General features: G+C 40.4%; 2 protein-coding genes across 7 annotated transcripts; both read left to right on the top strand.

The window, feature by feature from the left end:
- Positions 1–1,448: 1,448 nt before the first annotated feature.
- Positions 1,449–3,372, top strand: LOC116179049 (lysozyme-like). 2 transcript variants are annotated; one of them, XR_004146946.1, is made up of 4 exons: positions 1,449–1,620; positions 1,668–1,939; positions 1,986–2,174; positions 2,224–3,372. XR_004146946.1 is itself a non-coding variant. In XM_031498753.1 (3 exons), the coding sequence occupies exons 1-3, from the start codon at positions 1,569–1,571 to the stop codon at positions 2,118–2,120; spliced, it is 459 nt and encodes a 152-aa protein (XP_031354613.1). In that variant the 5' UTR covers positions 1,449–1,568; the 3' UTR covers positions 2,121–3,372. The 2 variants fall into 2 exon arrangements, 1 of the variants encoding a protein (XP_031354613.1); XM_031498753.1 differs by having other exon boundaries at positions 1,986–3,372.
- A 788-nt stretch (positions 3,373–4,160) lies between these two features.
- LOC116179047 (endothelial lipase-like) lies at positions 4,161–21,557 on the top strand. 5 transcript variants are annotated; one of them, XM_031498749.1, is made up of 9 exons: positions 4,161–4,184; positions 6,925–7,319; positions 7,378–7,608; positions 16,461–16,759; positions 20,236–20,484; positions 20,541–20,828; positions 20,962–21,144; positions 21,225–21,381; positions 21,432–21,557. In XM_031498749.1, exons 4-9 carry the CDS (start codon positions 16,546–16,548, stop codon positions 21,532–21,534), a joined length of 1,194 nt encoding a protein of 397 aa, XP_031354609.1. In that variant the 5' UTR covers positions 4,161–4,184; positions 6,925–7,319; positions 7,378–7,608; positions 16,461–16,545; the 3' UTR covers positions 21,535–21,557. The 5 variants fall into 5 exon arrangements, 4 of the variants coding, with proteins under 4 accessions (XP_031354609.1, XP_031354612.1, XP_031354610.1 ...); XR_004146945.1 differs by lacking the exon at positions 4,161–4,184 and having other exon boundaries at positions 5,660–7,319; positions 21,193–21,381; positions 21,432–21,523; XM_031498752.1 differs by lacking the exons at positions 4,161–4,184; positions 6,925–7,319; positions 7,378–7,608 and adding an exon at positions 8,705–8,769.
- Positions 21,558–27,375: the final 5,818 nt, after the last annotated feature.

Below are 27,375 nucleotides of genomic sequence, written 5' to 3'. Positions count from 1 at the left end.
GTTATGCGGTGTTACCAATAGACAAGTAGGGGTTCCGAATTGGCTCCAGTGCCAGACGCCACTACATCACCCCCAATATAAGCAACACCGGTTGGGAATTGGTATGGGAAGGCGCTTGAATTTTTTTGGTCGGGATTATTAATGCGATCTTTTCTAGAACTCGATGCGCATTAGTGTTTCGTTCTGTTCGCGATTTGAATTTTACCCCTGGGGGACACGTAATCTATCATCATGAACCCCACTGTGGCTTTTCTCTCTCGGCTTATTCCCACTTTTTTTAATTTTACAAATGTGCCTTCAAAATAGTTGCTAATCGGTTCTAACGGCCAGCCTTATACATTCTACCAATGGCATTAATCTCTTTCTACCAATTTTTATAAAAATAATTAACCAGAAACCTCTATTGGTCGAAACTAGGTAGCGTGACTTACCTACCCCTGTAATTCTACTAAATCCAAAAATCTTATGTGATGGCCAAAAGGATATTTACAAGCCGACTGCAGCAAGCGTATCTCGGTAATGTGTTCTGGTTTACACGCGCGATGTTCCCCTGGGAAACGACAGCATCATAAGTCCATTTACAGATGATACTGCTGGGGATGCGACTGACATAAGTGGTATCGAATTAAAAGAGCGAGACCACGAATCCCACACCAAAAAGAAGTACTTAGGTCTGGTGCTTAACGGGAGGTTTTATTCACCAGTCTCAGCTAAGCATAGAATAGAAGCTCCTTCTACATCAGCAGATGCTACAATTAATTTAGATGTGCGGGCTGCACCACCCGATTGAAGCCTTTCAAAACAAAGTTTTGAGAACCGCTGTCTGTGTCCCCTGGTATGCAAGAAATGAAGCCAATCACAAAGTCGTCAAGATCAAAACCGTTGCAGAAGAGATACAAAACGCAGCTTTAAAGAAACGCAAATTTTATCACTTTCGGGTATAGGAAAGCCAGGAATGAACAGGAATCTCTGAGCTGACCCCACCTGAAATCTAAAAACTGGAGCAATACGACCTCCTTTCCATTCTAATCATTTCTTACTTGTCCGTGACCAAAACATTTAATTGGGTTACCGTTGGCTACCGTTTTCATTGATGTTCACGCCACTGGAGGATTCCATCTCGGACATTGAGGCGAGGTGGTCGTCCTTCCACTCAACGTTGCCAATCGAGATAGGGTGGGACGAGATCAAAAATCCAAAATTTCGAAAAAATGCTAACAATTGATGTCATTCTTGAACTGATCATAAATTGTTTGGCGGAACTGCAGTTACGTTGACATTGGCAACCGGTTGTTACTATTGCTATCTTCTTGCACTGCATTTACAGCTAACCAAAAAAGAAATGTGTAGGGTCAAGGCAGATTAATGTTTAATAGACGAATTTAGTAAATTGGTAAAGTCGTGCTTGGCCGAAGACCATCGGCTTATTCGCAAGTAGCACTTCTTTACTAGTGAACGGAGGGGAAACGCAACTTATAAAAGTTTTAAACAATATAGGGTTTCGCATTTAGTTAGTTAGTTAGTAATCGACAAGCTGTTCTGGATGCAATTAGCATAATTTATTTAAAATGTGGAAATATGCAATCCTAAGTGTCTTTATATGCGGATATTACGTCATCTGTAAGTTAATTAGTTGTTTTGCTTGCGTAACGATCGTTACATTTAAGGCGTATCAAGTGAAGATGGAAAACCGAAGAATCCCCTCACCCAGGTATGTTTGGGGTGCATCTGCGAGGCGATTTCGGGCTGCAACACTACCAGAAAGTGCGTCGGAAATATTTGCGGCCCTTTTTCCATAACATGGGGCTATTGGGCTGATGGTAACAAGCCCACGATCGCCCAAAAGTCGGTCGATGATCCAGATGCTTATGCGTCTTGTGCCAACGATCCCTATTGCGCCGCGTCCGCCGTTCAACAATACATGTACAAATTCTATCAGGTGAGGACTAATTAAAAATGCGATTCGGATCAATGAGCCGTTTCAGGATTGCAATGGTGATGGTAAGGTGGACTGTGACGATTTTGCCGCGATTCACAAGTTGGGAGGCTACGGGTGCCAAGGTCCTCTTCCAGATTTTTACGTTCAACGTTACCGGCAGTGTATGCTGCACGTTGGATGAACTTTGTAAAGAGAATGGAAGAGCTGAAGATTTGCAAATTGAGTGACATAAAATGTGTAACCACCTTTTCTATATAATAATAACTACTTCATTTACTTTTAAGGAAATAAAATTATATGACTAGGAATCGGCCGGAGGCAGCGATGTCATTGGTCTACTCAAAACGCTTTTTTATCCAGGACATTGACTCCAATAGAGCAGAGTTTTAATATCAGTACATTTTTAATCATGATAAGTAGGGACATTGACAGAACTTCGATTTGGGGTGAGATTAAACTGGGAGGCATTCACGGCGAGTCTCCCAAAGTTAGTGATTGCTTTTGAGCTAACACTAATTGTAAGTGATTCCTTCTCCTTCATACACCAGTGATGGAAAAATGCTAATTTGCTACATTCGTGAAGAGTTATAGTAACCGGATACGGTACATTTGCCTAATTGATTTTTGCACGCCATGACATAATTTATTATTATGTAAGACAAATCGTAAAAACTTCATCCGCCTTAGATTTTCTAGGATTTATAGTTCATATGCATCCTAAAAATGCAAATCTCCTTTCAGGTTTTAGGTACCTATACCATTTGAAGCTTTAGTTTCGAAGTTTCGTGCATACGTGTCATGCTTCACAGATATTAAAAAGTTATACATTTATAACATATAGCCAGATTGTCACTTGTCACCTCCCCATCGAGGTTGGAACTTAAAAATTAAACATGATTCAATTTGCTTATATAGCAAACAGACATTTCTAGAGCATTTTCGAATAAACACATCATATTTTTCCCGGAAAGAATTCACCTTCATTCCTTATCGCCGGATGAGTAATCTTTGGCCGACTTGTTGCCGCCCTGATGGCGCCACGATGTCGCGCTGGGGTATTGGTCTCCTTTCTTATTTCCAATTATCTTTAATTTTTGGGTAAATTGAAACTGATTTACAACCAGATTTGAACGTGGATGATGTTTTTCTATCCTCGATACCACAATTGGATCCTCGAACCATACGAAAAGTGCTATGTGCTCCGTTTTTAAGTTACCTCCTATATCTCTAATGAAATTCGGCACAATAAATGCACCTCTAGAAAATTGCTTCTCCACGTGAATTCGCATTCCAGAAAAATTCGCACTCGCCGGCGTATTCGTCTATTACCATCTTGCTACTAGGAACATTCACTAGCAGCAAACCTGTCCTCTATTTTAAAGTCATTTTCTCTTTTTAGCGCATTTTTGCAAATTTATTTGTTTTAATCTCACTTTGGCTGGATGGCTGGCTGGCTGGCAGCAAATAGAACTCTTGTAGAAAGGCAATGGGTGTACGTGTATCTGCAAGGCCGTGTAATTTGTCAACCTTAGGGACAGGGCTACATGATGTGGGGTTGGCAACATCTGGGCGTCATCCTCGAGCGTAGTTTACTAACGTATATTGATGGAATCTACTAGCACCCGGTACTTCGATAAAGTGAAACGAACACTTTCTTACGAGAAACTGTAGTTCTGTACCTATGTAGATTTGTACTAGGGGAAGGTTAAGGTATTTACTTTGATTTCTAGCATCGTATTTTAACCGCTGATAAGACAACCAACTGCGGAACATAATTGTGAAGTTTTTAATTGTTCCAGTAGCATCCGACAGCCCTCTGCATTGGGTATGCAGGGGAAAAATTAATATTTTGAGATTTTAGCTCCGTTAATTAGGTATTAGCCGATTTCAGTTTCCCAATGTTAAACTAAAACGGGCACTAAAGGTTGATTCTCACTTGTGCTGCACTCAACTCGGCGCCGCGACGCGATGCCGCGCTGCGCAGCGTCCATAAATAGAGATTTCATGTTTTTAAATGCGTGGCGTCGTAAATACATTCATTTAAAACACGAAAAGTTTTTAGCGATGATTTGCAGCGCGGCATCGCGTCGCGTCGCCGAGCTGAGTGCAGCGCCAGTGTGAATCGACCTTAACGCTGCAAGGCCGTGTAGTTTATTTCATTATGGCAGACCTTTAACGATTGACCCAAAATTCCAATGAGCATTACTGGGCTACCGAAATTGGAAATTTTAATCTCGCCAATTAAGTGAGTATAATTAACCGTACTTAATTAATTGTGTTGCCGTAAACTTGCTCTGATTAGATTGGGCCTAGTGCGCTTAATTAATATGAATTTCAAGAAAGCGCTTGATATTGTCATTCCTCTAGGTGTAAAGGGGGTTTGTTGTGCCTTGTGTCGTATTTCTGTAGCTAGTAGATACCGTTAGTTGCTTTGTGCTTCCTTTTCCGCTTTAGAAAATCGCTACCGTTTCCGTGTGCCGTAATTCTGTTTTAGATTTTTGCCAGTGACCGTCACCAACCGGAGAGAACCGTAGCGTTCCAAATTATCTGCATAGACTTCTTATTTTGCGAATTAAAATTGATCTTTTTGGACCCAACTAATTTTTTCTCCGTTTTATTCATATGAAGTTGATTGTGCGCGGACATCGCGGCTATTGAAGCATAGCGTGCCCCAAGCTTTGTTTTATATGTACCTTTACTAAATCATGTCTGTTTGTTATGCTGTACAGGTGATTATGCCTTTATATGATCTTATTAAGTAGTTATTTGTGTATTCACGTGGAGTATACTTTGTAGCTCCTCGTAACTCAAGAGGTTGAGCGCCACCCAGTTCTTTTTAAAAGCTGCCTCTGCCTCTGTATAAAATGAAGATACCAAAGAAAGTTATAAACAAATTAACCAATGAAATGCTGGTATATGTGTCCGCAATAAAAATGAGTATCACTTCATTAAACTTATTAAAGTTACCCCCCATTAATACGCTTACATACAGGGTGACAATTTGAAAACTTACCACCCCCCATATCTTATTAAATAAACGAGATATTTAAAAAAATCAAAATCCGTTTCGGTAATTCGGAGGGGGAATCACAATGACATAGTTGGCGACGCACCCCCTCCAACCCCCTGCGCCCCAGCCACCCCAACTTTTAAATCTTAAATAGTGACCCCCCATGTGTGATACGTCGTTGGAAAGCTCTGAAAAAATGCTTTTCAACCATACCAAATAGCATTACATTTAGGTTAGTAATTATCGTGCAAATCAAAAAATAAACTAATATGATACATTTGAAATCTGTCGTATTTAAAACGCAACCGGCGAACATAGACGAACTAAGACAGAGAATAATTCAAGAATGTCGAAATATTGCAAAACCAACATTTGAAAAGGTTCGACAAGAGTTTGAGAATAGATTATAACTGGCGATCAAAAATGAGTTGCTGTCGAGTCGGCTTTGGAAGTTCAAGTTAAATACGATTTTCCATGTTTATTTTTTGATTTGCACGATAATTACTAACCTAAATGTAATGCTATTTGGTATGGTTGGAAAGCATTTTTTCAGAGCTTTCCAACGACGTATCACACATGGGGGGTCACTATTTAAGATTTAAAAGTTGGGGTGGCTGGGGCGCAGGGGGTTGGAGGGGGTGCGTCGCCAACTATGTCATTGTGATTCCCCCTCCGAATTACCGAAACGGATTTTGACTTTTTTAAATATCTCGTTTATTTACTAAGATATGGGGGGTGGTAAGTTTTCAAATTGTCACCCTGTATATCAAGACTATTGAATTGAAATGGAATATAAATCCCAATGAATGCCAAACCATTAAATCTCCTAATTCAATAGTGATCGATAAATACCAAATTTGGTTCCAATCGGTTCAGCCGTTTAGCCGGAAATGAGAGTACCGACGGACCGACAGACCGACAGACCGACATCATCGAGATTTTGGTTGATTCGGATTCCTGGTGCTTTAAAACGTATATTTCCGTAAAAAAAGTGGGGGATCATTTTTTACTTCCCTCACTATGTGTCTCTAGATTTGCTTATGGTGTAGTTTGACGTTAATTTAGATTCATTGTAAAACGTAGCGTCATTTTGCCTTTTGCCTTCAGGTAGTACACAGTTGTATTTACTTTAATTGTCAAATTCAGTTTTCGTGATAACAAAAGGTAATGTAATTAGTTTTAATTGTAGTTTTTCGCTTTATTATTGTATTGCCGTCAGCTGCTTGTAACTGAGGATAGGTGACTCTTGAATTTGAATTTTCACATTTTTGTTTCTAGAAAATTCCTGGATTCTTTTGGAGAGCCTGGGAAACTTTAGACCTTTAAAAGCTCACAAAGATAGTAAATTTTATATACTATTGGACTCGATTGGACGAGGACGCTATTGGAAGAGAGCGCTGGTGGCATCTAAAAGCTCTCGCAGATCTTCAAAGACCCAAAGGTTGGGTTTTAAAAGGTTTTCGTAAATTATGCAGGAATTTGGGCGGTCTTTTTAGCGCATTTTTTCAAATTTATTTGTAAAAAGGTAGCTTTTAATCTCACTTTGGCTGGCTGGCTGGCAGTAAATGCGAGTCCGTAGAAGAACGCTTTTAAAAAGACGAGGAATGTACATGTACCTATCGGGGCCGTGTAATTAACAACTTTAGGGATGGGACTAAAAGATGTGGGGTCGGCGACATCCACGAGCGTGTTATGCCAACTTGGAGATTTTTCAGTTTTTTTCTCAGATTGTTTTCAAATATGTGTCGTCGAAAAGATCAACGCGCACAACTCCTGCGCGGCGGAATTTGGTTTTTTTTTTCTTAAGGGCGACATAATTCACCTTTTGCACGCCACGCTTCGGGGGTAGTCGACTTTGGGCGTCTAAAAGTTTCTTAGAGCTCGAATCGCCGTCTCTCTTTCTTGTCGCCAATAGAAACTCGAGCTATGAGAAGTCCCCAAAAATTAAGTACCATTTTGCACCGGGTTTTTTTAGCGAAATCCACCAAAATGCGAATTGCGAGTTAACGGGACGTCGGAGGTGGGTTCAGACAAAGAAAATGTGGTACCCTTCGACAAGATCTTCTTGATGGCGGGTCAATACTGGCTAATAAAACACTGATCTGCCACACAAACATGCGCTGATCGATCTCACACGAGGACTTTGACACTTTTTTCCTCCACCTGTTTTGAAAGGAATTCTAAACGGGCAAAAGGCACCTATTAAGAGAACGTCTAAAGTAGATTTTCCTTAGTTTGCGCGCAGGCCACAACGCAAAAATGCCATCGGGTTAACCAAGAAAAAGTAAGCACCTTATTTCTAATCTTATTTGTTATTCTGAACGAGAAAGAGATGGTGGTCTACTTTTACCAGTCTCAGCAGTAAGAGAGGTAAGGGGTTACTTTAGTAGTATAAGAATTCGTATACGTAACAAGTTTCATTTTACAGAGAGTTGGGGATGTAATAAATATTAGCCTGCGAACAGTGACCTTTATTTCACAAATCGGGTAAACTTCTAGAAAATTCTAAAAAAAACAAGACAATGTAAGAAACCCGTTAACGATGTTGATGGTTTCAGGCAAGTGGCGATTTGGGACTCCATCTACGACACATTAAGTTAAAACACACGTTGAATGGTTGAATGTAGATAGGCGTTTATGTCAACTGTACAAAGATTAGGTACATTATATTAAATATTTGCGTAGATATTATAAGTAGTTTAAGTTTGTATTTTAGAACATCTCACGCTTCAATCCCTTTTGCAAGTTCTAAAAGAAAAAGAGCAAAAGTTCTTTAAAAAAAATTGTTGCGAATATTGTTTTTTTTTCCAAAAAAGAAACCACCAAACTCAAAGTCTGTAATGGTAATTCACTAAGAGTGATGGAGGCTGGAGATTCTTGTTTACGACTGTAATCTGGTGTTAAAAACTGATTAGTCTAGACTAAATGCAAAAATTAGTATACAGAGTATCTCAAATTTAGACAATCTCCAGTTTCAGGAGAAGGGGTGCCGCAAGGTTCTATTGCGGAGCAATTATTCTATATTCAGTGCTACACTACAAATAGTATATTAAGTATGGAGAACGGTAAGGGATTTTTACCGTTCGAAGACAATTGTTTGGAGGAGGAGCGAAGCGACGACTCCAATTATTGTCTGAGAACGGTAACCCTTAACGTTCGACGTGCTTATAACATTTTTTGCGCAATCGAAATTAAAATTATCCAACCAATATAAATATGCACTAAGAAATTAACGAGCAGAATAAATCGAAATGATCGAAGTGGTATGGTGTACATCACTAGGTAACCAGTTTAAATGTCAAAATTGAAATTAATAATTTCATAAAAATGTGCATGTGTCTGATGTAGTTTACTAGCTTTGCACTTCCTTTATGACTTTATGAGCGTCTTGTTATAGGAAACAACAGCACAAATTGTACGTTTAATGTACCTAACAATAATTAAAGATTAAATGTAATGTAAGACTGTTGATTTTTAAAAAGGCGTCGGTAAGTATTTTTGCTGTTCTGTTTTTAGATCGGTAAGTAATTTTGGCGTCGTCGTAATCATAGCAACTGGTAAATTCTACGTACTGTCATGGAAACACCCATGGTAAATAGTCAGAAATGACCGATCGCGCAAAAAAGGTTTTAATTATAATTATTGTTAAATGGATAATTATTGAGTGGAGATTTTATCGCATTCGCCTTATAAGAATAGCTTCAATTAGATCGCCCATGGCAAAAGTCATTGAATTTCTATTTACGAAGCGTTTGTTATTGGTGTCATCAGCTCGGACTTCAGTCCATCGAGTTGTTTCGTTCACCAATCAAAATTCAAAGTAAGTGAGCGTCTAAAACGCGCTTCTTGTTCAAATTCCTTTTAGCGCGCATCGAACAAGCGTGGCTCGGAATTTTAATTTCGTTTGACACACGCAACGTCTTCGCGAAATTAACATACGTATTTAAATAAAATAGTTTTGTTAACGATATGGGTAAGTACTTTGTAAACGATTGTCTTTGGGCGGCCTTCGAAACGCTTAAAAGCGATGCCTTCGACGTTTCCACATTTAGTTTTAATGTGTTTGCGTTGAAAAAAGCGGTAAGTTGACCGGTTCCAAAAAAGCTTTTTTTATACAACTAAAATTAATTATTGATGTATTAAATTTGGTGCTAATTTGCGTATACCATCATGAATCATTATTTTGAGATGAAATTAATATCAAACACGTTATTGTGATTATATATCATCATTTAATAAAAACACTTATTCAATATCACTTATTAGATCGAGCAAAAAAAAATCAGTCCAATTAAGTAATAAGTGCGTATATTAAAAGAGCAAAGGGCGAAAATTTTTTTTGAAAAAAGGTGGCGATATGCAAAAAAGGTCGGTAATGCTGATCATCAGATAAATTCTTCCTCATTAAATAATACTTGGGAACTCTGCGTTTTTTCCATGATCGTGATGAACACTTAACTTGTGACGGTGTCAAATTCCTTTGATCTTGGGACTATAATGTAAAAATTTATAAACAATTTGAATACAGAAATCTCTAATTTGCCCAACCATAGAAAACTGATAGCATTAAATGTGCAAGGTGAGTGTTGTCTGGATGGAAAAGTTTCCCCTTCCGAGAAGCAGCCTTTTTTATTATGTTTGTCAAGTTAATTACTTTTACCTTAAGCACTCTGTTATTATAATTAGAATTTTAAACAATTATCAGCGTCTTGTATAGCGTGGGTGATTGCGAAATAATACATTGCAAAAATGGTTAGGCAAATGTCAAAAAAGCTGCGAATTTTTTTGTCAAATTTAGGATTTAGAAATGGAAGAACTTGTAAATAAAATAAGCTTCTGCTGAGACTAAAATATGGAAAATTCAAAACATATTTTTCTAAAAAAAACAACAGCCAAAAATAGCTTGGAAGCTGCGCCCCAAGAAGTACCAGAATTTGGGTTTCTTTACAACCATAACAAATAAAATGATGGAACTGACAGCTTTAGTTAGATTTTTAAAAGGATTTTCGTGTTTTTGTAAAAGTTTTTCGTTTTACCCAAAGGTTGTCGTGAATATAGTTGGCATCCATAATTTAGGACTTAAATTTCGTGATTGGAATTATTTAAACAAATTAATAATATCTAATGTAAATTTCAGATCTAGTATGAAAATTGTCACATTTATAAATTTAGGAATAATTTGTTCCCATGCGAAATGCTTTATAAACAAATTATTTTGGTTTTGAATCACAATACCAGTAATGTTGCAGCGAGAAAGAAGTGAAAAAGACACGGAATACCGTGGAAAGGGCTTAAACAGCTTCAGAAAGAATAAAATTGTTTGGAATTTTTCATTTTAATTCTGTGTCAGTGTGTCATTACCATACCTACCTTACTCTTGAATTTGATTTGAAGCTCATGCTTTTATTCTATTATTGTGATGTGATTACTGATCAGGTAAGTGGAGTCGACGTTATATCTTTACTTCTTGACACAATTAATAGTGGAAAACATGCAAAAAAAAGATTCGCATAGCTACCCTCTCCTTGAAGTGATACAAAAAGAGTAAAAATCGTTTTTCTGAAAAAACCATTTGGTGCTACATAACTCCCCCCTTGCACCCTTTCAGTTATTTGTGACATTTTGAAAAATACATCTTTTGTTTGTTGGACAGTTTTTAAAATGTTGTTTGCTGTTTGCGAGAAAAATATAGCAACAATGACACCTCATATTCACATATTAAATATAATAAATGTCTTCATTGTCTAAAAAAACGGTAATTAGAAATAATTACCTCCAAAAATCTCAATAATGGTTATGTACGGAGAGTAAATTTACATTTAATTTAACGATAACTGCAAAATAGTCCCATCTAGGTCTCCACAGCGGTTATTAGGCGGTAAATGGGCAATGGGAATGAAAAGTAAATTTTTCAAAATTGGGCTTCCTCATTCCATAAAAAAAATGATGTTCATTATGTAATCGATCGACATTGATTATCTTAATTATCGTTCCCTTATTTGTAGAGAATAGAATATTCTGCTAGGTACATAGAAACCAATTTCGAAAGAAAATTGAAAGGGCTGTAACTTTTGATCTAGTAGTCCAATCTTGGAACTGTTTGAAATTATGGATTCTACAGGCCACATTCTATAAGAAAATTTTTTTCCGGGTCGATCTGAGACAATTTTTTTTTCGGGCCTCAAAAAAGGGCAGTGTATAACCTCCCTTAACTTTTGATCTAGTAGCCCAAGTTTGGAACTGTTTGAAATTATGGATTCTACAGGCCACATTCTATAAGAAATTTTTTTTTCCGGGTCGATCTGAGACAATTTTTTTTCGGGCCCCAAAAAAAGGCAGTGTATAACCTTCCTTTTTTACCAAAAATCGACTGCACCAAAATTTCTCGGGAGAGAAAACACTTTTTCTTATTAATTTTGGTGCGTAGAATCCAAAACAATTCGTACTTTTTCGATTAGACTTCTCAATCAAAAGTTATGGACTAGAAAGCTAGGACTGGGAAAGTATCGATCGTCGATACTGACTGTATGCAGGTATCGAAGTATCGTATATATCGATACCGATACTTGCGATACCTCGATACCGCATTTCTGGTATCGCCCAGCCCTAGTACATAATTATGTATTTAGCAGACGAAAACGTAGTCAAGTAATTGTTGAGTTAATTAAGTGCTAATTTAGTGCTTCAATTCGAACTTAGTTCCGCTTTATTTTTAGAAAGACGACATGTCTGTCAGCTATTGTGTAGTTTGCAGAATTCTACCAAGCGATAGAAAAGAGAACCAATACCAAATGCTAATTTGTGAACAGTTGAATGGTAATTTAGTGCTACAGCAGTTTCTGATAGCTACATATACAGGGTGACTATTCCAAAACCGAACATATTAACATGGTTTTACCGATCGTTGCTCCCCATGTTAACTTAGAGCGTTTATAACGACACCAAGATTTTTTTGTCATCTCGTGATATATGAATTAGTTCATTTTCAGATGTACTACTCATTCTTTTATCAAAAATTCGCCAATAAGTCCAATTACCAAAATCATGTTAAGCCTTCACCACTCAGAAAAAGCAGATTCAAACGTTATTCAAGTCGAAATCAATATCAGTTTATGACAACTGTCAATAATTGTTTTTGTGAGATGTATTTCACTAAGGAAAAAGTATCTAGCGAGTGGCTAATATTTTATTTTATTTTATTTTATTTTATTTTATTTTATTTTATTTTATTTTATTTTATTTTATTTTATTTTATTTTATTTTATTTTATTTTATTATTTATTTATTTTATTTTATTTTATTTTATTTTATTTTATTTTATTTTATTTTATTTTATTTTATTTTATTTTATTTTTGGTCTTTATTGTTAAGGGGCGGGGTTTTAGCCAAGACTGCTCTACCAACACTATCGGGCTAGTTGCATTTATAGGGGTTAGAAACCCCTCTTGTAGAATATAAACCTTTCTCTCTACGGCACTGGTAAAATTTTACTATAACGAATGTAACCCAGTACAAAATTCTGTAATCAAATAATTTACACTCCTTATGGATGCTAAATAAAAAATTTAAAACCCACCCAAAACTGACGTTACTGAACTTTCGATGCGCTTATCGTTCATAAAAAATACACAAATTTGTTAACGAGATAAATCCGCGTAAATCGACCTCTTCAGGAATATTAAAAATGACTCTAAAAACGGTCGGTTTCTATTTTGATACAATATACAATTTTTGATTAACTTATTGATGCGTTGAAATGTTCTCCAAGTGTCAGTTCTCCTTGTGAAATGACATCGCAAATCAGCTAGCGGAACGGGCTGGGGAATGCGGTCGGACCTCTTGTATTACCAGTTGAATTGGATTACTTGTTGAAAATTAATTTCGAAAGATGTTTGACGAATTTATATCTAAGATAAACCCGTGCTTCAGATTCCTCACAATTTATTAGTTTCAATTTGCTGTATTTACATGAAAAAATTACCGCAGTATGGAATGTTCAAAATTACTCTTGTATCTTATGGTTTTGCTAGCCAACAAAAGCACGAATTAATTGTCTTTAACTTTTTTACCGGTTGCTCGTATAAATAAATTAGGCGCATAACTTTAATCACTAAACTGTTTTTTTACGTAATTTGCCACTCCAAAAAATAACGCAAGGAAATCTTTTGCACCTTGGACCCCAACGCTTTCGTGGAAACAATTTATTTAAGCGCGAGAATAATAATCCAATTATGCACCGATATGAAAAAATGTTTGCTCACGTATTAATACAGTAACGCTTCACAATATTCCCAACTACACACGAAGAAATTCTTGTTTTTTCTTAATATATAAAAAATATAAATTAGTATATATAGTATAGTAACTCGTAATGCATTTAAAGTGCACCCAAGCGACGAACTTGGGCTGCTCGATCATAGCCAGTAATCTTGAGGAATTAAAACCAATTAGTTCAATTATTATTGGAATCTAATTTAATTAAATATAGGGTATAGTAATTCATCAAGTGGTAGTCGGCGGTATAGGGAACGGACTCGAGCGCCACCAGACGAAAATCTCGCGCCTGGATGAGGTCGGCGGTAACAACACAAGGACGGGTTGGTCTCTGTTGCCTCGGAGTTGGTCTCAATGAGGAGATGCTAAATCCAGGAATTCTGGGGTCAGGTCCAGCAAATGGCGGAGGTCACTTCGGCAATCCTAAAACAAAGTTACAGCCCAACCGGCAAATGTCCTAGCGGAAGAAAACAAATTGAAAAGAAATGACGGTAAAAATGCGAAAGCAAAACGGCAAACAAAACGACAAAAGGATCGGTACGGTGTACGGTTGCAAATATATTAGACAAAAGGCGTAACTTACGGGAATCAAAAAGGCAAAAGATTTACTTGCTTACGATCAGTAAAACAGGCAAAAGATATTACTTACTTACAGCACCCAAAAATTGCAAAAGATCCCTACAACATCAAGCGTTTACCTTATAAAGAAATCCGAATTTTGTGGAGATGGAACAGGAAAAATCCAACTCGTCGCGATTTTTAAATAATTACTCGGCTCCTGTTCGTGCTAAAATTCCCGAACATATGGTAATCGATTCGTTAATTTAAGCGTGCACAATTTGACACCAAAATCTCCTCATTTAATTAGTGCATGCTAATTATGCATACTCAAAATGCTGCATGGACGTTCATTAGCTCATTACAATAATTAACTGTAATTGCAAGTTTTCCGATACAGAAGCCGGTTAATTTTTGCAGGCACGCCGCCAACTGATAACGAGCAAAACAACTCGCTTCGGAATTCGGGAACTCGGGGAACTAAAACGGTCTATAAACAATTACGGCGCTGAAACCAAAAAAAAATTAATTGCCCCTCATCTTCGCCAAGACGAGAGCCTTTGGTGGTTACAAAAATAAATCCAACAGGAATAGTCGTAGGTGGACTAGTGAATTACGGTCTCTCCTTGTCTCCATGGCACCGCGGAAAGTTCTCCAAGTTACGGTTTTTTATGTAACGAAGCCCAAACCAATCGTTACTATACAGGGCGGTCCTCGCAAATGACACACTCAAATCATAAACTCCGGATGTTTCGTTACACCCAGCAATAAATTTTGTCGAACTTGTGGCGCGTTTCTCGAAGAGGCAATAGTTACGCGATCTAAAATGGTCGCGTTGCATTTCGAAAACACTCAAAATATATAATAATAATAATAATATTGCCTTTATTATTCCAAAAAAAGATTTATTCTAGTACATTAAGGGCGAAGTTCAGCACTGCGGCAATGCCACAGTCTGCTCTTCCACTTAACCCCATTACTACATGTATTACTAGAGGAGAAAAAAAAGTATTCAACTAAACAAAAAAAAACAAAAAAAAATAAAGAAGAGGTACTTACTTTAAAACCATTAGCTCTTACTACGCCAACAAATCATTATTTTGCATTATTTACCCATTGATTGCTAGGCCACCTTTCATTAACGAAAGCAACTTCGGTTTGAAGCAACTTATTGACATATCGCCAGCATATTAAATGCTTCTTGGTTAGAAATCGGCATTTTAGAAACGATTACAAATTCAAAAAACTGTACTTTTTGAATGTGAACACAGCAGAATAATTTCCAAATTACGGCTGTTATTATTTCATAATGCATCGTGTTTCATTTGTTTAATTTTCCAAGGCCTACCTAAAAGTGTAGGGTGCTTTTCCAAACAAACTTTCGCGCCATCGACAAATACCGGAAATACGTCAAAAGTAAATTTAAGATACAATTTAAGCATTTTGATTAATTAATTAATTAATTAATCTGATTTTCCCAATATTTGAGGTTAGGAACGAGATTTTGAAAAACGGTTTTCACTCGCCTCTGGGTGTTATTTGGCTACTTTTTCATAAAGAAGAAGTCATCATTCCATTTGATTTTTTTAGGATTTAGTCATGGTGTCAAAACTAGTCCCCTGGCGGAGAAGGATTCAACTAAATTAACTATATTTTGGTTGATTCTTATTGCTTTTTTGAAATAACTGAGTGTTTGTTTACGAAAATGATAGATAAACTGGTTCTCTTTAAAAATGTGAAAAAAAATTTTTAGTTTATTATGCGAAATTTAAAGAAAATTCAATTTTAAAATTTAAGATGGCCGTTACGCCCTCTGGTGGTCATTTTTAGAACTTGAAAATGTTTTCCAGCTATTCTTCATGACCGATTTATCCCATAATTTTTTTAACCCCTGTCATACGACGAACGGTTCCCGAGAGATGACTGAGGAACAGTCTTATTGGGTCACCTGGTACACTTTGATCACGTCGTCAAAACTGGTTGCATTGGTAAAACATGAAAACATCCAAGCAATAAATCTCATGTATTTTCAATGACCACGACCATGACCATGACCTAGAAGTTAAAACCTTTATTTATCTATTGATTTCGTTAAGAATAATCTTTTACAATCGTTATGACGTTAAGAACGCGTCAAAATGTTGGAAATTGTTGAAAATCTTCGGAGATCTTTTGAAACCTTCAGGTTCTTCTATAAATTTCATTGCATTCTTCTTGAAATTGCGACATTTGGAAACTTCAAAATTCCATTTAAAAATAGCTTCAACCATAAATATCAGATTGTTAAAACTATTGCGAAATTTCAAAAACTTCCCAAAATTCGAAAATTGAACCTTTTCAAAGGTGCAAAATTCTAAGGCTCCAAGATTTTAGCTTTCAAGATTTCAGAATTTCAGAATGATGAAGATTGTGGTTACAAATAAAATTTTGCGTGTGATACTGAAGGTGTTAGCTTTTGACGAGTCAAACGATTTATCATTGCAAAATGACGGACTGTTGCAAAATGTGACCCAAAATTAAGGTCACTTCGACCATTTATCAAGTTACCTACTACAAAATGTATCGCACGTGAAGACAATTACCATAATTGCCTAACGCGTCTATTTAAAAATCGTACGTGCAGTCTTTCGCATCCACGAATTTAGAATTATCATAATTGTGTTATTATCTTATTTACAGGGAAAGAGTAACAAACCAATTACGACGCCAAGCAATGGCCCTAATCGATTTCAACGGAAGTTAAATACCTGGAAGCGTACGTGTGATGGACCACAGTCTCATTATGCTCATAGGCATCTTTGTGTGGGCCCTACTACTTAAGGGTGGTGCCGGTCAAAATTCACCAAGCGACCTCGGTCTGCCGCAATACGACGCGATCGGTGCGCTCACGAGGCTCGCGAGCGTTCTGCTCGGACACTTTGTTGGACCGGTCCAGGGGGATTATAACGAGGTGTGCAAAATTTATACAGTTGGAATCGGTAAGCGCTCACCTTTTATTCTAAGTTTATGGCGTAAAAATGACAGGTTCATCTAATCATCAGCTTAACCTTTTTCAAGATCAAATTTTTTCCACGCTCCCGTTTAGTTCGTATACCATATAACAGTAAGAATTCTGGAAATAATTTTACAAAATCCGAAAGGTCACACCCAAAGACCTAGGTGAGCCCGCAAGTTCTGTCCGTCTTTGTGTGATGATTGCCGAGAAAAAATTAGAGGAGACGCAATTTTGGAACTTCAGGGTCCAGATCTATTTTGGGTCATCAGGCTATTTAGCAAAAATGTCCCCTCTAACACCTTATGTTTTTTTGGCATACCTTATTGTTACACCCTGTATACACAAATCCCACTTGCATTACGAACGCAAATATGGCGTCAATTAAAAAAAATTTAAGGGCTTTAGGGCTGCATGGGCCAAGGCTTCCTAGGTTATGGGGACAAAGATGAAATCATATTCCTTGAGGCATTTGTACTTCTCGTGTTTGCGTTCTCCTTGAATTGAACAACCCTGGCGGACACCGAGGTGAGGTCCAGGTATGATTGCGCTGGTGTTGATATTATTTCGAGGAATCTTTAGGACCTTATCACCAGGGACCCGGACCGGACCGAAAAAGAACCGAAAACCGGTCTTTTTTTCTGGACCGAAAACCGAACCGAAACCGTGATTCCTTCAGAAATGGAAACGTATTGAGAACCGGAACCCACATTACTTTTTTCGGTTTTTACGGTTCTTAACAGGTTATTGGAAGTTGAAGGACGTGCCGGCAACCACGTGCTATACTTTCTAAAAGACTAGAACCGCACATAACCGTTATGGACCGAAAAAAAATGCGCAGAACCGAACCGTTATTTCTCTTTAGAACCAGAACCGGACCGGAACCGTTATAAATATTTTCGCTTAAATATAAACAGAACCGTAACCGATATTTCATTTGTGTTCGGGTCCCTGCTTATCATTACATCACTTCCAACTCAAACAGAAGCTAACGGAACGGGACAAAGTTGAGCGTCACACGGACACTGTAGCGATTGCCCTAAGGAGAGCGCAAGCAACAAAGCACAAATTAATTAGCGGTAGCTACGCGAAATCAAATGCAGGAAAAGCAAAGCTGTACGCTCTTTATAAGTATCGCTTACTTTCTAATTTAACGGAACAGTGATGCAGATTAACCTAACGTGACTTGCAAACTGGCAAACATGCAAGGTTTACTTTATATACTCTTCCCAAAATACGAACCGGCCAGCGTATTCGGATAATGCTGTCCAAAAATTAAAACTTCTTTAAGTAATTACTGGGATCGGAATCATCCTAAAAATCGGGGTCATATTCCAAAGTTTCAACTAATTAAGCGCGCTTCTAATGGAACCACTCACGACGAGTTCGGATGCGATACCTGCAACTCATTTCAGTGGGCGAGGTCAAATTACAAAATTCGCTAATCCAATTAGCACCTATTGTTAATTGGAATGTTGAGATCAACCGGCTGGGTTGGCGATAGCCAGCTGATAAAAACGTAGACTGCATAGCCTTGACTAGTTTTCAATTAACATAGGAAACTAAAACCGGGCAATAATGACTTAACGAAGCTGAAATTCTAAAATATTAATTCGCCCTCGTCTTCTAAACCAGCGATTCTCAACCTTTTTGTAATTGCGATCCCCCTATTTTCTGGGTCTGAAGACCGCGGCCCCCTAGTACTTAATCCTGTTGTTAATGCCATTGAGGAACCCAGTTAAATGAACTACACGCTAAACTAAATATTTTTTATTTATTGTTAGCGAGTTGAATACATACAACAGTTATGTAATGCCCTTATACGTGGTGTCAATTTTCAAACAATGTAGTCGGCCATATTTTCCGAACTAAAGAAGATATTGAAAATCGCGCAAAACCGTTTCGGGGGTATCGTGGGTGAACCAGCATGACGTTATGAGTGACAATCCCCCACTCCCTTAACTCCCCCCTCTTCAAAAATCCTAAATGGCAACTCCATGATTGTGACACATCGTTGGAAAGCTACTGAAAAATGCTTTCCAGTGGTTTCAATAAAGTCAATATTCATTAAGACAATTTAACAAAAATTTAATAATTAACAAAAAAAAACTAAATGTTGATATTGAGCGATTTATGGTGTTATTGTCTTTAGCACTTCCAGATTTCGTTAAAAATCCAAACAGATTTGATTGCTTGCTCATTTTGAAACTAAATAAATTAACCACATCACACACATAAAGTTATGGGCAAATTGAAGCGATGTTCTCGACAACAAGAACTTTCGGACGCAACAAATAGTAATAGTAATAGGTAATAGTACTCTTGACGGGAACGGTCACAAACGGTGAATTAATTACAACTATTGTTTACGATTTACTGACGCAGAACTCTAGAAATTAAATCCATTATCTTTAGCTTCTATCTTTAACTCCTAGAACTAAAACGAATACTTTCGGCAAGGCACTCTTCGTAAGCGCCTTCAGATACCAAGTGCTCATATAATGGGTGGTCATGAAAATATGTAAATTTCAAGGCGGGAAAGCTGTGTTCCTGAATTCTTTAAGGGTTTTTTTATTGCTACAGAACTGACAAGGGTTATCTTTTTCAGTGCCCTCAAAGGAAACCGGTATTGATTTGAACACAAAAATACAATTACTTTACTTGCAGTAATTTACAGTAGGGAATTTCCCGTGCGACTCGAGTACGGAAGATTCTGCTGGCATGTCTCTTAAAGTTTCACACCAAAAATCAAAACTCTTGGACCTCGTAAATGAATGCTGCGCGGCTTCTTTTGAAATTTCACTTGATGGCAAAAATTTCGCAATCCGTCGGGACACGAAAATGGAATTGGAAATAAGTCTGCGCACAATAGGTTTTGATTCTCTCGTTCAAAGCTTCACCTACACCCTTTGAAATAGTGAGTAGTTTCACGTAATTTTGTCCTCGCATGGAGGTCACCTAAAGGAAAAATTCATGGCGCGCGCCTCAGATAGGCGGATTAACTTACCTTAGCTCCCTGGCTGAACTGAATGTTTGTCTTGTTCTTCAACGCGCCGCGATCGGTGTTGAGTTTAATTTTCTGAGGGCTTGAACTTAATGTCTTTTCACCAATAAAAACCACTCCGCCAAAGCTTTGAATATAATATTCAAAGGCCAAAGTCAATCTTCCATTGCACTTTTTCTGATTCGCGATACGCGCTCTGATATGTATTCTCTCGCGGCTTCATGCGTAATATCCCCCGGCTGTTCTCAGAACGATCCAAGTTCTACCAATTTTATTTCACGAAACTACGCACGTTTTTGATTTTTAAAAATTTCAATCTCAAAATTAAAAAAAAATTTGAAAAACGTTTCGATCTTACGCTTCGTATTAGGGCTGCCTCGTTAGTTTTACAGTGCGATTCAGTAAAAAGGCCACTTTGTGTGCGTAACACCTTTATAGCTTAATCATCTCTTTTCCAGCCGGAAGTGAAATAAAAGTCAGTCTACGTCCTCACAGCACCTGCACCTACTGCTGTAACTTAATCAGTCCCCATCGTCGCATCGCCCTCCATCTGCACCGAAAGAATCACGAGACAATAAAGATCGATATGAAACGCAAACGCGGCCGCCTCAAAGCATACGGCATCAACAGCAACATCACAACCATGCTGTACATTCACGGATTCACAGAGTACGCAATTGGCGTCAGCGCTCGAGGGGTGTGCGATGGTATTTCTACCTCTTGATTCGATTCGTACCGTATTATTTAACACTTCAATTTACAGCTTACCTGTCACGAGATGAGGACTACAACGTACTCTCCCTGGATTGGTCGTCTTTGGCGGTCTTTCCATGGTACAGCGCAGCGGCGAACAACACGCGAATTGTCGGTAGAGTCCTGGCGAAATTTTTGAAGTTTTACGACGCTAGCGGCGAACTGCCGCTCGAAAACGTGCATGTGGTCGGTTTCAGTTTGGGGAGCCACGTCGCCGGATTCGCGAGTCGAATTTTGAACGGGCGAATGGGAAGGATTACGGCACTGGATCCTGCCTTTCCCGAGTTTCCGCTCGATGGTAAGCTAATGACGTCCGTGTCCTGCCGCCTTCAAAAAGCTCTATAAGTTTCAAGTTCATATGTAACGTTCTGGGCTTGAGACTTGGAGCCTTTTGGAATGAAGGGTTTTGCACAGTTTCAATAACGTTGCAGATAAGTCGCAGATCATCACGAAAGAGGACGCGGGCTACGTCGACGTCATCCACACTGACAGTGGAGGGTATGGAATTCCAATTTCGATCGGGCACAGCGACTTTTATCCGAACGGCGGACGATTTATGCAACCGGGATGCACGGCGTCGCAGTTGGCCGAGGAGGGTAATATCCTTAGCATTGGTAAGTTGAAGCTGCCGGTCCCTCAGCTCTTGTCACGTACATTTCCAGGTAGCAGAGCTGTAATGGCCGTATTTTTGCAGTACTATGCAGCCATTTTCACGCGTGGAGGTTCTACGCGGAATCTGTGATGAATCCTACCGCATTTCCGGCGACCCGGTGCGGTATCTCCGAAAATGGACGCTTGAATAGCTGCCCGTTCACTGTTCATGGGTATATGGGATTCGGCGCCAACAAAAGGTGGTAATCTACACACTGTCCAGGTTACTTATAGTATTTTTTTCTTGCAGTGTTGTGGGAAACTTTTATCTTACGACCAACAATAAATTTCCTTATGGCAAAAGTGCCGAGAGTCAAATGTTTCAAAATGGAACTGTACGATTAGTTTTGTAAAGAATAAATTTTGTTATTCTGCGTTTATTTGTTCTGAGTCCGATTAACATAAAACCTTGCACCAGGAAAATTTGTGTTCCGACCGATCCGAGAGACAAGTCTTTTTTCAATCGACCGTGGAGGCAAAAATACGGCCTTTCCATTTTTTAAATCATTTTATCGACTGTACCTACTCGTGTAATCGCAACATTTTTACTGTTTCGGACAATCTGTCCGAAATGTACGGTGTCTCCAAGGAAGTTTTTGAGCTTTATGTACGTCGACTAAAAATTCCCCTTGAGTCGCCCAACCTTGGAAAACTGGATCACCCACTATTTAGGATGCAAGGAATGGAACAGAAATTTGCTGACGTTAACTCCTAGCTCGTAGCGGAGAGGTTACACTGCCTCCAAAATTCCAAGAAATGTTCGATGGGGCTAATAGGATCCATCGGCCATCTTTAATAATTAGGCGCGTGTAAAGGTCATTAACCCACCAGAATTTCAAAATTACAGAGTTCATGTTTCTCACACCGCCGCGTCGTTGCATCGCTATAAATAATCTGATTCAGTTGTTTTGACCACGGAAAAGACGTTAAGATTGTGTTATCGCTCCTCATCACCCGTCAGACTCTCCACTAACCTTTCCCATGCGATTTATGCGACTCATTCGGTAGCCATTGATTTACAAAACGTAGAGTGCCGAATTTATTAAGAATCCATTGATCTTTAATTGCGACCCTGTAGAATACTTCCCGGGAAACAAGATTGGACGATCCTTTTTGCGGGACTTATCACAACAATCCTGACTGCTGAACGTATTGGACGAGAACGTTGCACCGGGGAGTCTGTGCACGATGATCTTATGATTGTTGCTGGAAGATGTATATTCAATCTTTCTTCTCCCGCGGTTCTACAGAGTGAGCAACAAAGATTGAAGCGTGCCGCTTCAGCTAAATTGGCAATGTGCCGCTCATAGATATGTGATTTGATACAAGATACGAAATACGAATAGACGCAGTCACTGTGCAAGCGCAGAACGTCATTTTCGTATACAATCATCAAGAAGGTGTTTTGATATTAATAGGAACAAGCGGTGATGACGCACGCTTCAATCATTGTTGCTCACACTGTACTTTCTCCCCCAAAACTTGTACTTCTCCTACAACTTACAACATAATCCCATCGAACTTCATACCAGGACTGTGTGAGGTATAGAACACTTCCAAGGGAAACAAGATAGAATGGTCCTTTATGAGCACAAATATCGGCTGAAAGTGTTGGGCGAGAACGTAGCACCCGGTGATTGGGTGTAACCCACAAACTGCATAAGGTTAGCAATCTGTTGTTTGTGTATATCTGTGGCCATGGGCCATGGGGCTCAGTAAGTGGGAAAGTTTTCACTTTAAACTTGAATTGCGTAGCCTCACGGAGCTGTTCTGGGTGCGACGTTGCACGGTTTGTTTATTTGGAAAACTAGCGGCTTGTTTGTGATCGACGCCTAGGATAATCCGTACGAGAATCCAAGCATTTGGTGGATGTTTTCGGAATTCCACATTACATCGCCCTCAAAGTTACGTGAATTTAAAGAAGTGATCTGCAGGAGTGGTTTCTTCACAACGGAAAACCCAGAATAGGAGATAATTACATCAGGAAAGAACGAAAAGGTATCTTGGATTAAAGTGCGTATTACGGAATTTATTCAATTAATGATTTGAATTTGTTTATTTAAACATAGTCACATTGTTTACTAGGATAGGTTAAATTATCTGGCCAGTAGATTTAGATCAGGTTCTTGATTTTTTGATTTTTTGTGCCTCTAGCTATCTGTTTGAACATTATATCATAAGTAGGGAGCAGATTAAATCACAGTACACCAGTTTGGATAGTACAAGTGCCGAACATAAACAAAATAGAGTTTATCTGTTTAGCGTGTGTGGTGAGCTTTCGCCGTCGAGCTCCGGGGTTCTATTCTACCTATGCCGAGGGGAGCCCGATCAGGCAGCACTTAGACACCCCAAAGACCCATTGTGTCTACCCCCTTTCTTTTGAAATTAGGTTCAGATCCCGTTCCTCTCCTCCGGTGATCTTCCTAATCTGGCTTCCATTCAGTTTTAGAAGCTTAGAAGACCCAAACTTGCCAAGGGGCGCTGGTCTGCTCGAGTCCGGTTGCTTGTTGTCACTGACCCTGGAACTGGATTGATCATCCAGTCTTTAATCCTGGTCTTGGCAACGGAGGGAGCAATTCCTAGGGTAGGCCGGACGAAGACTCCACCACTACCTTTACGAGCCAGCTCGTCCGTTCTTTCATTGCCCCTTATTCCGCAGTGAGCTCTCGCTCGAACACTCATGCCTGTCCCCCTTTCTTTTAGGGACCCGTCTGTAAACCACATGAGTCCCGCAGGTTTAAGAAACGGGCAATCGGAGACCACATTTTTTCGTGCGAGGAAGGGATCGGATGCGAGGGCTTCCGCCCAGCTCCGCCCGTGCTCAAGGCTAGCTCGATCCTTCCACTCGCCCCAATCGTTTAACCGTATGGAAGCCTTCCGAGCCTCTGTCTCAACAGTTAAGTGAAAGTCTCTAGTCCCATGGCCAAAACTGGCGTGGTTTTCATAGCTCCAGTAACTCCCAGACAGGCGACTCTCTCTCAATGTGCCTTTTCCAGCTCAAGCGGGAGTACGTGATGACTCCTAATTATTTCACTGGCCTAGGCAGGCCCAGTTGACGTCGTCAAAGAGTGAGCCCATCAAGGTCCGCTGGAGATGGAATAACTTATGTTTTTTCCGGGTTGACGGGAAGGCCATGGCTACTGTACCACCTATCCACCTGTTCAAGAGCCTTCTGCATGAGCTCTTTCACGGTGTTTGGAAACGTCCGCGTAGAGTGCTTAGGAGCCCGCATAGTACAAGGAGAGACAACACCTCACCCTGCGGATGTCCTCTAATAACCGATGAATTCACCTCCGTCCTCCCGACACTGCGTAGAGCCGTCTCCGTGGACAGTACTCCATTCCTTGTGTATGCATCCACCAGCTTCTCCACCAAGAAACGATGACTAATCCTTCGCCATCAAATATTTGACACGACCCGCGGGCTTAGGTAGGTACACAACTCTCACCTTTCTCCAGGGTGTATACCTTAATGACAGGGAGGTTCTAAAGAGTCGCCAGGCCATTCTGTAGAAGATCCGGGAATATCCCGCACATTGTCCCGCACGGTTCTGCACTCTTAAATGGGCTGACCGCCCATCTGAGAGATCCATCGGCAACCACCCGGGCAGCTACCTTCCAGTCTATTGGCCGAGCAGACTCTGTCTCTACGAAGCTTCCAGGGAAGGAGACAGTACTGTCACGCTATAAAACAGTGATAGTCATAACGTGCCTAAATGCCAAATGAAGTTGTAACACGAATGAGGCTCCCTCTTGTGGTTGGCTGTGATGCAAACGCACGCCATGTTGTGTGGGGCAGCACGGACACGAACTCGAGGAGCGACCACCTTCTGGAGTACTTGCAAACAACTGATTTGAACGTATTAAATCAGGGAGCAGTCCCTACCTTCGTCACAGCGCGGAGGCAGGAGGTCATTGATCTGACGCTGGGCTCCTTTTCAATAGCTCACATGATCACGAATTGGAGAGTGTCTGATGAGCCGTCGCTTTCGGACCACAGGCGCATTCTTTTCCAACTGAACCTGGCATTTCACTGCGGGCCCTGTAGGTTTCGGAAACCCCGATCCGCTGATTGGGACTGCTATGTGGCAAAACTGTCGGACCGGTTGGATAGACTACCTTTGCTCTGTCGGAAAGCAGGGCAGGTGGAAGAGGCGGCCGCATTAATAAGCGACGCCATAACAGCGTCCTATGAGGACAGCTGTAAACTGCGTACCTTTCGAGGAAAGAAGAGAACACCTTGGGCGAACTTGGGCGGACTGGAAAGATCTTAAGATCTCCCGGCGCAGCTATAAGGACCATATTCGGAGGTCGAACGAGGATCTTGGAGGACCTTCTGTGGTAACATGGAAGGTCTTCCTGAAGTTCAAAATCTTCGTAAGATCCTTTTGCAGGACCCGGGGCAAAAAGTGAGGCTTCCATGCGGCAGATATACGTCTACAGCGGGTGAGGCTCCCACATGTCTCCTGGAAACACACTTTTCAGGCTTTGGGGACTACTTAACTTCGGATCCATCAAATGGAGCTACTCGGGTCGGTGTAAGGCCGATCGACTGGAAAGTAGCTTTTCGGGTGGTTACCGAGGGAATCTCTGAGATGGGCGGTCAACACGTTCAGCCCATTTAAGAGTGCAGGACCGCACGGGATATTCCCGGCTCTTCTACAGAAGGGCTTGGAGCCGCTGCTCCTACACTTGTTGCATCTCTTCAGAGCCTCTCTGGCTTTAGGGTATATCCCCGAAAGCTGGAAGAAGGTAAGATTTGTGTACCTACCTAAGCCGGGTCGTGCTAAATATGACGTGGCGAAGGACTATAGGCCCATCAGCATATCATCGTTTCTTCTAAAAACGGTGGAGAAGCTGGTGGATGCATACATAAGGAATGGCGTACTGGTAGTAGACCACTACATCCGTTCCAACATGGTTACAGGGCTGGTATGTCCACGGAGACGGCTCTACACAGCCTGGTGTGCAGGCTGGAAAAGGGAATGTCTTCCGGGGGGATAGCTCTGGGAGCGTTTTTAGATATCGAGGGTGCGTTTAACAACACCACGTTCGATTCGATTAGTGAGGCTGCTGAGAGCTTTGGTATTGATGGGTCGATCGTAAGATGGATCCGAGCCATGCTCGAAAGCAGAGTCATTATATCCTCAATTGGGATGACGGAGAAGAGCTCATCGGTTACTAGAGGATGTCCGCAGGGTGCTGTAGTGCCTCGTACTAGACGGGCTCCTCCGCACCTTGAACGAGGGGGGAGCGTATACACAGGGATATGCGGACGATCTCGCGATCGTCATAACTGGGAAGTTTGCAAACACCGTGAAGGAGCTCATGCAGGGGGCTCTTGAATTGGTGGATAGGTGGTGCAGTAGCCATGGTCTTTCCGTTAACCCGGAAAAGACCGAGGTTGTTTCATTTACGAATAGAAGGAGAGCGGATCTTGCTGGGCTCGCTCTTCCAGGACGTCAACTGGCTCTGACCAGGTCAGTGAAATACCTGGGAGTCATCATTGACTCCCGCCTGACCTGGAAAGGGCACATTGAGCGCATAACCAAAAATGCCACTGCATGTCTACGTAGAAGGGCTTTTGGTTGTACATGGGGCTTGAACCCTCGACTGGTACACTGCCGTTACACTGCAGTGATAAGGCCAATTATACTGTATGGTGGCCTACCATTCGCAGGGCAACCTACAGGAAGCAGCTACGGAAGGTCTAGCGACTCTCCAGTCTGGGAGTCATTGGAGCCCTAAAAACCACGCCAACCTTAGCCATGGAGGCACTTCTGGGACTAGAGCCTTTACACTTAGCTGTGGAGGCAGAGGCTCGGAAAGCTTCCATACGACTAAACGATTGGAACGAGTGGAAGGATCGAGGCAGCCTTGGGCACGGGCGGATCTGGGAGGAAACCCTCAGAACCGATCCCCTCCTCGCAAGAAGGGATGTGCTATCTTGCTAAGACCAAAGCGTTATAAATCATTCTCCCGGATAGGGAGCAGTTGTTGAACTCGGATTGCCCGTTCCTCAAACCTGAGGGGCTCGTGTGCTTTACAGACGGGTCCCTAACAGAAAGGGGAACGGGTATGGGTATATATGGTGATCGACCGAGAGCTAGCGTTAGCGTCTCCCTTGGTCAGCATAGCACCGTGTTTCAGGCAGAGGTGTTAGCCATCATGACCTGTGCACAGGAAAACCTCCGT

Source organism: Photinus pyralis, unplaced genomic scaffold, assembly GCF_008802855.1.
Source record: "Photinus pyralis isolate 1611_PpyrPB1 unplaced genomic scaffold, Ppyr1.3 Ppyr1.4_LG8, whole genome shotgun sequence".
Classification (NCBI taxonomy): Eukaryota; Metazoa; Arthropoda; class Insecta; order Coleoptera; family Lampyridae; genus Photinus; species Photinus pyralis.
The sequence above is the reverse complement of the archived record's forward strand: the minus strand, read 5'-3'. Positions and strand labels throughout refer to the sequence as shown.